The sequence below is a fragment of the Rhopalosiphum maidis genome, chromosome 2, assembly GCF_003676215.2.
Source record: "Rhopalosiphum maidis isolate BTI-1 chromosome 2, ASM367621v3, whole genome shotgun sequence".
Taxonomy (NCBI): domain Eukaryota; kingdom Metazoa; phylum Arthropoda; class Insecta; order Hemiptera; family Aphididae; genus Rhopalosiphum; species Rhopalosiphum maidis.
In genome coordinates, this window is record NC_040878.1 from 87,728,827 (window position 1) to 87,744,300 (window position 15,474).

Here is a 15,474-nt window from a genome sequence, read left to right on the forward strand (position 1 = left end):
TACTAAAATACTCTTCAATAATTTCTGTTTAAATTTGCAAAATTGTATTTGTTAAATACCAATCAAATACACACTTACACTCAGAAAATGTAATATCAAATCAAAGAATCACAATTACAATTCGAGATGCGGTGCAGAGCATTGAAAATATCTAACGTTCAATTCGTACGATATGTATTACGACAACGTTTACAATATTACAATAATATTGTCCACTACATTTGTATTACGCACGAATACATGATATATGATATTACTTTATAGAATTCTAAACAGCAAATTATGATTATATTTATGTAATCAGAATATTAATTAAATAAAAATTATTTAAGTATTTAATGCTTAAGAATTTACTATTTCAGGATCTGGAATTTTGTGTGACAAAAAACTCGAAAGAAGACAAATTGGATCATATTATTCAGTGTAGATAACTATTGAACAAATTAAACTCATTGGCGTAATTTGGAATTGGTTCTAGGGTGGGGTTGGGATATAAGTTTATACTATCGTTCTAGTGGGGCTATGCCCCCACTCTCCCACACCATCCTTGACCGTTAAATTTTATAGATCACAATATTATATTAATTTATAATTACAAATTAAGTGAGGTAAATGGTATAATAATGGTTTTCAAAGACAATAAATCAATAAAGTAAACAACTAAATTAAATATATTTTTCATAAATTATAGTAACAAGTCAATTTTCCTTTTTGATTTTTTCGCTAAAATATCCAGTACGTCATCGGGGCTCAACTTATAATGTCCTAATGCATCGTAAGTCCATTCAAGAGTTCCTATTAAGTATTTAAGTTAGTAAAAATTTATTATCATTATGTATTTACAAAAAAAATGATTATTATAACGTTTTATTATAATAGGCATTGGTATTCGGTGTTGCACTGTTGTTGCTCATGGTTTACAGTAATATAATATTCTAAAAATAGTTAATACCTTATACCACAGAATAAATAATATTATGTTTTCATTTATTATCAGTCTATACCACGTTCATATTATTTATTTTTGTAAAAAGTTTTAGTTAAAAAAAGCATCGTAAGTTGTAGATTTTATCAGTGTTATATTTTAACTATGAGCTATACAATTTCCTCATCAAATATTGTAATTGTTGAGCTATCCTAGTCTTATATTAGTAAAATAAAAAAAAATATCTCAACTATGATAATATCCATGAATTCTTATTTCTTATTTTAAAATCTTTTTGATCTTAACATCTTTTAAAGCTAAGTGTTTACGGGAATTTGATTATAATTTTCTAAAAAAATAGCGTCTGGGTGGGAAATATCCACATACCCATTCCATAATTACGTCACTGATTAAACTTAATATTAAATACAATATATCGGGACTTTCTGATATTATATTATATCAATCAATGTTTTTAATTTTGCATTCTCTAAGAAAAAGAAATATACAAATATAATAATCATCATATCATCAATATAAAAGGTATTCGATATGAATTCCTTACAGTATTTCTTACAGATGACTAATAAGTTATAATAATCTTATTGTTTCTTAAAACTTAATTATTTACGTAATAATTAATGGTTATCTACGTTAATATCATATTAATTACATTACATTGGAGTCATTGAACATGCCTATGTAGCTACTACAGTTGATATGTAAATCCCAGGTTTCTTTGGTACTTTATTGGCTTAAAAAAAAAATAGATTTGTTAATGCATTATGTTTTCCCGTACACAATTTTTACTTCATAATCAACTGTAATTTATTATTGTAGACTTAAATAATAATAAACCATTATTTATTGCACATTTTATTGGAATTATAGAACCACCATTTATATATATATATATTACTATGCTTTAAATGTATTTGAATTCTATTGTTTATTTTGAAAATTAAGATAAATAAACAATCGTAAATGAACGGGCCAGGAGCGTAAAATATTGATACGCGCGCCCGGTTACCTAACTCCTTTGTAGTTACTACTCATACGCCGACTGATCTGTGTGAAAATGTTTATGTGTATAGCGACTCATAAGAACTGGACGGGGTTGCCAAAGAGGACCAGTAAGTGCTAGAGTGTGTGGGGTGTATATTTGTATTTGTGTAAGCTTAAGAGTCTCTGTCTTACTAACGTACATCATAACAAATTTTCGTTCAGCAGAACACATTTTGTGACGTTAGCTTTAGTATTAGACTAAATTTACCTATTGTCAAATTTAAAGGAAAGAAAATTATCTAGACAATGACACATGATTTCAAAGATATTATTATTTTAAAGTTAATTACAGCTATGTAAAATATAACAACTTTAAAATGTTCATAACTCACTGTAAAATAATAATATAAATAAAATCATATGTCATTGTCTAGATAATATTCTTACATTTAAATTTGATAATAAGTAAATTTACTTTACTAAAAAGGTTACGTCACTAAATGTATTCTGCTGAACGAAAATTTGTAATGATGTGCGTTAGTAAGACAGAGACAACAAATGTGCTGGTAACTCTGATAAAAAAAAAATGGTAACTCAGTGCTAAACATAGGTACTATAGGTAGAAAATAACTGTAAAATAAGATAATAATAAATAATAAGTTACAGCCCTTTTGGACCAACAAGTAAAATATATATAGTATAATGAGCCCAAATAAAATGCCGGTTCAGCACAACTAGTTATAATAATAATAATAATAATAACAATATATAATATAATGGGATAAATAAACAGCTAAATAGCAATAATAGAAATACAAACAATACGGCCTTTCTGACACTACAATTTAAAAAAAAAATTATAACAGGCAGCTATTAGAACTGTATATAAATGTATTAAACATAAAATGTGGACATTTTGGCTCAATAATAAATACGAATTGATATTAAATAGTTAAGTAATCTGTTGAGCGCAGACTGGCTAGCTGGTTTTCTACTACTTTAATAATAATAATACACGACACACGTAAATAAGTATACATAAAATCAAGTGGCGATTAGCGCACACTTGTACCAGTTGTAACTAATATGATATCATTAATATCTAACATTAAATGTGGATATTTGCATATACAAAATAACCACATATAAAAATACGGCGATTCGCGCACACGGTAAACGCTATAGTGGCGATTAGTGCTAAATAATATGTAATATATAAACAAACAAACAAATAGTTAAAACAGCGCATCGGCGTGTATGTAAAAGACAAATACTATTATTTTGCGTTATTTTTTTGGACGGACTATTTCACGATGACGTAGGGGGAACGTGTAAATTTCGTACACTATAGCGAGCTAGCGCGTCGTCGTAATCTGAAGATTATAAATTCACAAACGACAATTCCAATATAAAAATAAAATAAGCAAATATAACAAAAATAATTTATGTGTGTGTGTCGATCGGCGAATTATGTATAAGCTATGATATTTTTTGCGGCTGCAAGAGTAAAGGTAGATTACTTTGATTAGATGAGATGTACCGCTTTTTAACTTTCAACATATGTTTTATAAAAAGGAAGTTTCATTGACTTATTATTTGTTATATCATTTATTCATATATTACTCTAGATTATGGTAGAGCATATATCAACGGTCAAATACTGATGGCCAATGCTAAGAAAGCACTTGTTGGAACAGCACCTTGGAATGTCGGAATATATCGATTAAATAAAGATACTTCTAACTATGACTTGATATGTGGAGGATCCATAATTTCTCCGAATTTAGTAGTTTCTGGTAAAAATAAATGACGCTTTTTAAAAAGAATGAATGTTAATGAAATAAAATGTATAGCGGCCAATTGCTTTTAGTACAAAGGGATAGTATCTAAAAAAATATTAATAAATGACGATTCGTATAAAATTGCCGCTGGAAAGTTTGATAAAAATCTCATAGTAGTTGACAATGACTTTACTAGAATAGTGAATGTAAGTTGTTAATTTAAAACTATATAATACATTTATAATAGTATTAAAATATAAATGAAAACAATTTTATAGGTGGAAATTATCTACTTAAATGAACGTTTCTCTGGAGCTCATGGTTACTTTGCTAATGATATAATAGCTGTTATCGTTTTATCGAGCAGATAATATTTTAGTAACGTTGTTGCACCAATTTGTATCGATTGGAATAGTAAATACAGTGTACCGAACGGAGTTGAAGGAAAGGTATAATTTTTATTCTATACTATTTAATATATAAAAATATTATTTTTAGGTATACGTATATAAAGTTGTCCCCTTTGTTAATTTTTTCGCAGTATTAAGTCCTGAGAAATTAACATCTTTCGTAAATATAATAATTTAGGCATTGCACTGTACAATTTGTTTAGTTTTTATTGTCGTTGTAATTTAAATAAAGGTGGATGGTGCACAAGTCCACAAACATAATACTTTGGTATATAGCACACATAATAATCTCAGTGGAACTAGTTTGCAAGTCAATTTTTTACCGACGTGAGTGTTTGTCATCCAATACTTACAAGAATGTATTACATTTTAAAATTGTGATTTAATGATAGTTAATTTATATCCCTACAACATTTACCATTGTAAATTTGTTTGCAAAAGAAATACTGTGAGATACTTTACTATACTATTTATAACTGTTGATATTTTTTATGAAAAAACTAAAAAAAGTATCTTACAATTGGATTGTTACACCGCTAAACCTTTTGTTAATTTCATATGTAATCTGACTCAAAAGTTAAAATGATTTAATCATTCACACTCATAATACAACTCATTACCTACATTTATGATAAAGACATTAATATAATATTCTTATAATAATTGTATATTGTAAATCTGCTTTATACTTTTACAGATTGTTGGCTGGGGAAAAACGGAAATGGGTACATTAAGTCCCGTTTTATTTGAGACGTCTTTACCATACATCGACAATAATTCTTGTCGAGATATGTATTATAATGGATTTCAAATATTTGTGACTGCTGATAAGCTTTGTGTCGGTTATGCATTAGGTAATAAAATGTTTAATTATCGACGTATTGATACAGTCTGATCTTATTACAGACTGTAAACCAAACTGTGTTTTATGAAAATAGTGAGGTACGAGATACTCACTGAAACTAAAAAAATGTGTTCGATATTATCTGATGAAACCATTTTAACAAACTGAGAAGTAATTGAATTATTACTTACCCTTAAGTAAAAACACTTAAGTAAGACACTTAAAAATAACCGATACGATCAATCGTCAAATTTAACTATACCCATATTTTATTTAATAAAATTAATTCAGACAATTTTTTTTTCACGATTTATATAGATTGGTTGTGGTTAGGGGTGTATACTCGTATTTGCGCATAACGTATAATGCTACTACATTTTATATTATATGATATTATATTGTTATTTACAATAATGTTTAAAAACATCTCTACCATACTTTGGAAGTTATTTGTGGTATATAAAAAACTCTTTAACGTGATATCTGTACTTCATCTATTAGTGTATGTAAATATATACATTGTGTCAAATGCTCAATAACATTCGAAGTTTTAATTTATGTCTCATGTACTAAATATCTTTAGTTTCAGGACAAGACATGGGCGAAGGAGATAGTAGTTCAGGTTTAACCTTTTTACACTCTGAGTTTTATTATTTAACTGGTATATTGAGTCTTAAGGAAAACTTCTCAAATAACTCGATTGAAGTTTTTACACGCATTAAGGACCACGTTCAATGGATTCGTGCGCTGAATAACAAACATAACTAAGTCTAATAATATTATGGTAATGAAATACGAATAGTTTATTCTAATTTTAATTTAAATCATTATTTGTATTAATTGTTTTTAAATTTCCGTAAACATTTTTGTATACTTCTAAAACTGTTCTTTTAAATTCAATTCCGTAATTATAAACTTCAATTAATATTATGCAGTGTCTTCTAAATAATATAGAAATTTAATTTACACATTTTTCATGTATAATAATTAAATTTTGAGTTTTTTGTTTCAAAATTAGTCTTATACTATTCTATTATTTAAATATTGAACTTGTAGTGTACTACTTTGCCGTCAAACTGGATAATTTATTTTTCAATTTACTAAAGCATCAATTGTCTGGTAAATATTTGTTGTGCATATCTTATCGTACAATAAGTGTAATTTTTAAAATATATGAATAAAGCTAATGAACACATTTTTTTTTGACCAAATTTTAGTTTTTATGTTTTTTTATCAAAATATGGAAAAACGTGTATATATTTGTGAATCATTGGGAAATTGTCAGTAAATATTTATGTATACATTTTTGTACAAATTTGATACTGATAAAAAGGGATATAAAATAGGGAAAAAGAATATATAATTGTATTACATTTATCAATAGTGGTTATTAAATGTTTAAGGTAAGTTGGATTACGCGTTACTAATGAGTAATGGCTAATGAATTAAATGTAATGGTTTTTTTTTTTTTTTTTAATTAAATAATTGATATTATTACTTTGATATTACCACTGTCTAGCCCTAGCCTATCTATCAGCTACCAGAAGTCATGCAGATTGCCGATAGTTTTGAATAAAAGTTAATTTTAGAAGAATTATAGCCTGTGTTTAGCAAAATCTAAGTATATACAATCTCGCGCAAATATTTTTATTTGAATATGGTAACCCAAATACGTAACCAACGGTTCTATAAATGAGTAAAATATGAATTAATTAAAAAAAAAATAATGTATTTTATCAATTTATAATTTGCATAAAATAAAAAAATATATAAAAGCGTTAATACAATACATTAATATTAGAGTACATGATAACAAATAAAATACATGTTAAATTATCAATGTTTTAATTATTTTATATAATATATAAATATAGAATATTAATGTGGACCCGCTTTTGTTTGTGTATTTTATAGTAAAATAAAAACTTATGTAATATCGAGTCTTTTAATAACAAGAAAATTTCTTTTCCAAACTATTGTATTAATACTTTAGAAAACGTCAATATTTATCGTCTCTCGATAGGATTTAACTGGTATTTGATAGATACACTATGTAAGGTATTAAGCTGACAGTGCTGTGTAATTTTCCTCACCACCTTTATTGTTAGACGACAGACAATTATATCATCCATGTTATTTATGAGGTATTACACGAGGTGCGTTTTTTTTATTGTGGTGTCCCCAGTAGGCCTAATCCACATTGTATGCGAGAACGAGCGAACGCCGACCGGACTTTAATAGTTGATAGTCAGATTAGTAACTGCACTTTCTCGCGTAAAAAATGCATCTTATTCACCGATATAAGTAATACACAATATATAGGTACCTAATATAAACAAATAAATATCGAATTATACATTGAATCAGAAGGTGTTAATTGATTTAAATTTATAGTTTTAGTTTTGTCGTAGCACGGCATTCGCCCATTTCCAGCTTACTATAGTGTTGAATTTAAATGCATGTCTTAGGTTTTAAAGAAATGAGCGAGGCTGCAGATGCTGGAGGATTATTGGTCACACCGTATTATAAGTTCAGGTAGTCAAAACGGGTTAAATTTTTTGGGGTTCTTATCGGTTTTTGTATTAAAAACCGGGTAAAATTTTATGGGTTATGGGTTTTGTATTTAAAATCGGGTGAATTGTTTATGGATTTCGTGTCTGAAATCGGGTATAATTGTTTGTGGGCACGGGTGTGAGGTATAAAAGTGCGAAAAATTGTTTTAGGGTTATGGGTTTTGCATTCAAAACCGGGTGAAATAATTGTTTATAGGTTTCGTTTCCGAAACCGGATACAATTGCTTGTGGGTTACAAGTATGGGATACGAAAGGGATCAAATTGTTTCAGGGCTAGAAGTTTTGCATTCAAAACCGGGTAAATTTGTTAGTGAGTTTCTTGTGTGAAACTGGGTAAAATTGTTGAGTAGTGTGGGTAAGGTGCTGTGTAAGTGGGTTTCAGGTATGGGAGGAATAGGGAAATATTTTTTGCGAGTTATCCATTTTTACTTCCTGAATTAATAATGTGATGGAACTGGAATATAGGAATTATGAATTATACATATTGATATAATAATAATAGTTATTAAAATGTAAAAATGTTCGATTATAAATTAGCATGATAAAAAATTAATTATGTAATATAAAAGAAAATACCCTTTATCCGGTTAATATTATTTAAATTCAACACTTTTCTAGTTCTAAAACTATACTTAATATATAAATTTATGTTATCTAATAATAAGTATAGTAATAATATATGAATCAATAATAAATATAACTGTTTATATGATATAATAATATTATATTATAAATATTTAAATTAGACAGAGATCCGAACTATTAAAATAAGACTAATCTAGGGTTTTCTTAGTATATCATAGTACAACAATCAAGAAAAATAAATATTACTCACAGTCACAAAATTATGTATAAATATTTTATGGAGCGCAGACTGGTCAGGTGATTCTCCTGATGCTATTTATCACTATAAATAATATTTTAAAAAAACTCACGCACGACATAATAAAGTATAAACATATTATAATAATTATTTTACAAATACAAAGGTTAATAATAATAATAATTGGGTACACCGTATACGGCGTACACCTTATAAAAATACAATCAATTCCGTGACGTTTCGCACACAATGATATGGATGCGTTAAAATAATAATAAAAATATATAAAAAACTGTAACTGTAAACCAATAATGCAATTAAATATAGTTCACCAATGCAAAAACCTAGAAATAAATATGTATACGGTTTGCATTGTTTTACAAACTTCAACACTGTATACTGTTAAACTGTTTATAAAATATTGAAAAAACGGATTATGCGCATGTGTAGTGTGTGTTGCCGGCCGGCGATAGTCGACGTGTTGGATGTTGGAAGTGTTGAGCGGTGACGCGTAAGGGGACGGCAATTAAATAAAATAATAATAATATTATAGGTTAGCGATACAAATAATATATACATGCGGAGTAATATGTGCCACGGACAATTTTTATTCCGATCTACTAAATCGCCGAAATCCTCTATCCGTATAGAATATGTATTAAACAAGTTCAAAGCAATCAAAATATACCTGTACAATGTATAATACATTACAAAACTATACAGTAAATACTAGAAATGATTTAATAAGTCTATACACCTATAATACTTAAACATAATATTATATTTATATTATATTATTTATATTATATTATTATTTATTTTTATCTTACTTGGACCAGGTACCTAGTTTAACTTAGCCGTGCCGACCAAGACTCGTGGCCGGATTGGACGAATTCTGCCCGACCAGTTTTAATATCAATATCCTGCAATAGCCGTGTACATACTAGGGTCTGTGCAAGCCCAACATATTTTAGTCGTCATTCCTTTAACTTTTAACACATTTTCGGTCATCGAGCTCCTCGCAGTTTTACTCGGTAACTTGCCGAGATAATATGGCCCCGTTTAGACTTACATAAAAGTAACTACTTACCATCACGTGGACTCGCAATAATCTTTCTATAGTGTACGTTAACCGTTGTGTAACATTGGCGGAAGTACACAACACACTATTCCGGGTCTGTGTGTTCTGAAGAATAGCAACCGTTGTTAATTTAAAATTACATTTATCCTTGTTGTGTGCGCAACTATGAAGCTAAAACGGCGTAATGGTTTATATTTAAAATAAAAAGAACAAAATATCATTATAATTGAGCAAAATGAAACGTGGAAACTTTTAGAAATTACAAATAAGAACGGTAATCGAAGAAACAAAAATATTATTTATGAAAATAAAAACTGGTGTGTATTAGTTAAATGGTTCTGAACGACAAACAGTTTATGGGCATAAAGTTTATTAGTTTCTCATATACTTATTAAAAGCAAATTAATAACAAACATTATTTTAGCCAACATATTATTATATTACCATTTATTACAATATGAAATAAAAATTAATAGCTTAAGTTTTATATTATGTTTGCAGCCAGCACACGATAATAATAAATAATACCAACTATTAAAGTACTAATAAGTACCCTTAGGACCAGTGGTGCGTGACAAATACAAATTAGCGAAACCTAAAACTGTAGATTAGTTTTGTTTGTGTATCAAATGCATTCCAATTGTTGTTGTATTATTTAAACGCTTACGTAAAAAAATGTGAAATTATTATCATACTCGAAAACTTCACTGAATGTTTACTACCTATACTTATAATGTCAACATTAAAAAACGTTAAACTTTAAATTTGTTTAATTTGATTATTTTATAATTTATTGTACGTTATAGTAGGTAGTTCTAGTTATAACATCCGTAAATATAAAATATAATCAGCGAGTATATGTTTTCATGCGCAAAGGACGAACATATTTTGTTGAATATTCGTATCTTTGTTAATTCAAGCATAAATTAATAATGGACTATAAATTCTATATTTTATTACGAGTTATATCATTATTTAGTTCTATTAACTCCGACAATTGATTTACGTGTTGGTTGTAGGCCAAAGTTATTTTTTTTAAATCACCATATTATATGTATCAATCGGAGTTGAGTGGTATAATTTTTTAAATCTACTAATTTTAATTTTCTTTTAGGTTTTCTTAGATTACAAATTACAATACCATTTTTAGAATCTGAGCGGGAACGATAAATGTATTGATTTTATTTTGATGTGTTTGTGTGTGTGTGTGTGTGTGTGTGTGTGTACAATAAGTTGTCGATAAAATGGTTTGATGTTTAAAAATGTTGATGGTTTTGGAGAGATCAAACTTATAGATTCTCAGTATTTAATTTTATAATTGGAAAAAACAGACGAAAATATTTTAAAAAAAATATAAATTATCACAGTAAGTGTAATGAGTATTATATACATATAATCAGTCATAATGTTTTCTTATGAACGTTTAAACGACCTAAGTTAGAATTTTGTCAAAATCGGAAAAATATCAAATTAAATTATGTTTAGAAATTCATAAAAAGTTTTTCTTTTTATAACTAAGTTTTGAAAATTAAATACAAAATTCTTCATAAGTAATTCATAACGAAACAATAAAATCTAAAAAATGTACGACAGTTATTTTTTATAGACATTTTAAGTTCAATTCGGATGATTTTATTTATTGAAAGATAAAATAATAACGATGTTATTATTTTGTTATAATTAAATCACATTATTCGTGGAAACATAAAATTGTTAAGTATATATTATTATGAATTTTACTATACGCAATAACATTTTTTACTTGTTTTAAAATATCTATTTATATAGGCACCAAGAATTTATTTTTGCTGTTTTACGGTATTTACAGAAAGATGTTATTAATTTTTTGTGTTACATAATTTTATTTAGTATGGTATAATTGTATAAATATATTATGTTATTAAAATAATATAATAAATGCAATATTTTCGCATAAAATTATACCAAGTTTTGTATTACCGACCAACCTATTATAATACTAAAAGTATGACTTATTTAATAAATTACTTTATTAGATATTTATAACTAATATATTATCGAATTAAAATTGAACACACCTATAAATGTATAATAGTGACCTAAATTTAATGTACTATGTATAGCAGAACAGTACTTACTTATCTACCTTTTCCGAGTTTTTTTTTTTTGAAATATTCAGTATTTATTTAGAAATTAGATAAAAATATTTCTATAACATGGTATGATGAACAAAATATATTAATTTTTGATGTTGCGCCGATTTGCCATTCGATAAATCTTAAACTTCTTTAATGAATTTTATACATTTACATGTATGCAGGTATAACACAAACAATAATCAAAAACAAGCAAATCAAACAATAATAATATTATTATGATCACACGGCGTACAGTACGGGCAATTCAGCTACACCACTGAAGTGAAATGAATCCTTACAATATCATCCTCATTGTAAAAATTGTTAGCAAAATGTATATATTTTAACGTTTGCAGTTTATTTATGGTGTTCTCGATTAAAAAAAAAAATGAAATAATAATATATTCACGGTACTATGATACGTCAATACATATATATATATATGAGTTTTTATTTGATTAGATGGGTAACAATAAGAGTATAGTTATTCAAAATGTATTTTAATATTTTTTAATCCATTACGGATTGTAAGTATAATCAATTGTATAATATAATATATATATATATACACACTGAGACTATAGACAAAGCCATTTATTATTTATTATATTATTACCATATAGGCATGCGTACACATTGTGTAGTACTGTGGTACACATTACTCTTTATAAAAGTTCAGTTGAACGTCAGTATTAAGTACTACTCGAAGAATACTTGTATTGTTTAGCCATCACAGTGTATGTATACAGCCGATTTACTGTGTGATCCATACATCGAGCTCCCGGCCGAATACGTAACAATTACGTTCGTGTGTCCATACGACATTTACGCCGAGTGTGCGTACTATACCGGTGCTCTCCGTCACCCACGTGCTCCAGCGAGATTCAGATCCAAATACACAGCAGCTCCGCCGTCAATCACCAGCAGGTCCAGCAGTTCCGCCCAAGTCCCGGTGCGTTACATCAGAACGGTGTTCCCCGCCCTTGTTACGTTCTACACGCTCGTAGACGCGTACAGTTATATATATATATATATATATATATGTGTGTGTGTGTATATGAATCGTGTTATAAATATTTTTGGTTATATTCATTTGTACGAATAAGTTTTCCGTATTACTCACAAGGCTCAGGAGGACCGTGTGTCCGACGAAAACCTTGTTAAAAGGCTCGTCGGTACAGGCATAGTATATTAACCATGGTTTTTAAATATTTAATGTTTTTAATGAATTTATTTTAATATTTTTCCGAGTTCAAGACTACACCGGACTCTTTAGGAATATGCGCTCGTTCTGTTTAAGTTATTAGTGAAGTATTCTACATGTACACGGACAGTCTTCGGTTATGATATTTTAATCCACAGACATCTAAGCTTTTTTTCCCCTTGAACCGGTGGCTCTCCTCTTTCTTGCATCGTGAATTTTCGAAATTCTTTACATTTCAATCATTTTTCCTTCCTGATTTCTACGTATCTTAACTTATAATTATTCACGTACAATAAATCGTAAAGAGTATATAATTTTTGTAATACTGTAAAAATGTATAGTAAAATGTTATATAAAAAACAATGTGTTAATTGAACACTAAGAAGTTGTTTTTACTTTAGTTTAGGGGAAATTCTCATTAATCAATAGTTTTTATTATTCAATTCCTATATTATGTTCAATTAACTAATTAATTTTATGTTTGGAATTCACATTAAATACTTTGATAAAAATAATCTACGTACATGCGGCAACGTTAAATCGTTTGCTCCAGTGTTAGTATTTACGAGGCATATCCAGAAAGTAAGTGTACTAAGGCTCTCACGACCGCAGGAAATATTTTTTTACTATGTTCGCTACACTGCTGTGCTGCATAGCTTTACTCCTCTCGTTTATAACAAGACCATCACAAGTTCAGTACGTTGAAAACTGTGGTCACAAGAATTTTTCTCGTGAAACATGTCGATCGAGTTTGCCGCCAAGTGCGAAATCCGCGCCGTCATTCATTACCTCTATGGAACGCTATAAACTGGAGGGTGATAATTTTCTCAAGTCTATTGTTACTGGAGATGAAACTTGGGTTGCACACTATATGCCTGAAACCAAGAGACAGTCCGAACACTAGTGTTCACCCTCAACCAAAAAGTTCAAAACCGATTTCAGTCAAAAAAATCATGGCATCAGCGTTTTGGGACCACAAAGACGTCATATTGATTGAATATTTACCTCAGGGTGAGACCAACAAAGCAGCAAGGTATTGTGAAACCCTATAAAAATTGAGGAGAGCTATTCAAAAAAAAGGAAGGGTCTGTTAACAAGAGGAGTCTGCCTGCTGCACGACAACTCCAGACCCCACACAGCCAATGTCGTGAAACAATTTTTGGGCTCATTTGGATGAGATGTTTTGAACCGCCCTCCGTATTCCCCGACCTGGCGCCTTCAGATTACCATTTGTTCACTTCCTTGAAGAAGCACACGGGTGGAAAAAATTGTTTACTGACGAGGAGATGAAGGGGCGGTCGAGAAGTGGACAAAGGAGGTGGCGGCAGACTCGATCGACATTATTCACAAGAAAAATTCTTATGACCACAGTTTTCAACGTACTGAACTTGTTATGGTCTTGTTATAAAGAAGAGGAGTAAAGCTATATAGAAGTGTAGCGAACATCGTAAAAATATATTCCCTGCGATTGTGAGAGCCTCAGTGCACTTACTTTCTGGATATGCCTCGTATATTTTTTACGTTGTTTTTGTTTATGACTTTTATTTGTATATTTTATAATTACACGGCTTTTTGGATAGGCAATTCAAGTAGAACGAGATTCCGTTTCATCGATAACCTATGGTCGTAATAATATTCTACGAAAACAAATATGGTAGTGAACAATTTAAAGTCATATACATTGCACACGACGTGTGTCAATTTAACTCTGTAGCTTTGTTATGATTTTTCGATATTTTTAATATCGAACGTATTCATATCACCCCGAAGAAGTCCCAATAATTGTAATAGTGGTGTTACTCATATTCGATATTTAATACGATTAAAAATATACAAAAGTAATGCCAAAAACGACAATTGAATAAACATTAAAAAAAAAAAAAAAAAAATAACCGAAGAATATTATGAATAAAAATACAATTATTAACCAGAACTGTATCATGACACACACTCGATATATTCGTTTCACTATCGGTTTCACAAACGACAGTCATTACAACCATTATTTTAAATTTTTATCAGGTATGCACGTGGAATGTAAACAGTTGTGAGTATATCTAAAGTAGAATATATTATTGAAATAATTTTTAGTAAAATAATGGTTATAATATTTAAATTTGTAAAACCTAAGTTCTCAGTGAAAAGGTTGTATAAGTTTGTACAAACTAGTATAAATCATATAGCTTACATCATGGCGTGTTGATATTATAAATTATAATACCTAGCGCAGTTAACATATAGATCCCCATAATTCGGTATCGAAATAATACTAGATGTGAAACAAAATTAAAGTGTAACTAAACCTTCAGTTCTCTGAAGTTAATTATAAGATAGGATAGGTTGTAGCCATATTACATTTATATAACAAAAATCTTTAGTTAATTTGAAAAACATTATAAGACAATGTACATATTGCATTTCAAAGTATAAGAAAATTAATTGGGGGATGATTATTCATGGCAGAGTGGTTATGTCATCATTTAATTTTGTCAGAATGTTAATTTAAAAAAATAAAATAAAAAAAACAATAACCGTATTTAACTAAAATAGTTTATCTATATTTCACTCTGAATCCATGCGACAAACTTGACATACGGTGCAGAAAGACTGGTTCCTAAAAAAATATTGTAGTTGTTATCGTAATCTGCCCGAATCGTCGGTCGACGCACAGTTATTTGAAGTAAAAGTTATGGAGAACTTTGTATTGGGTT

The 15,474-nt window shown here is 28.7% G+C and overlaps 1 protein-coding gene across 1 annotated transcript; it reads left to right on the forward strand.

Moving 5' to 3' along the window:
* The first annotated feature begins 714 nt into the window (after positions 1-714).
* LOC113554181 (venom peptide isomerase heavy chain-like) lies at positions 715-4,154 on the forward strand. The gene is made up of 4 exons (XM_026957914.1): positions 715-775; positions 3,559-3,726; positions 3,784-3,917; positions 3,990-4,154. Exons 1-3 carry the CDS (start codon positions 769-771, stop codon positions 3,798-3,800), a joined length of 192 nt encoding a protein of 63 aa, XP_026813715.1. The 5' UTR covers positions 715-768; the 3' UTR covers positions 3,801-3,917; positions 3,990-4,154.
* Positions 4,155-15,474: the final 11,320 nt, after the last annotated feature.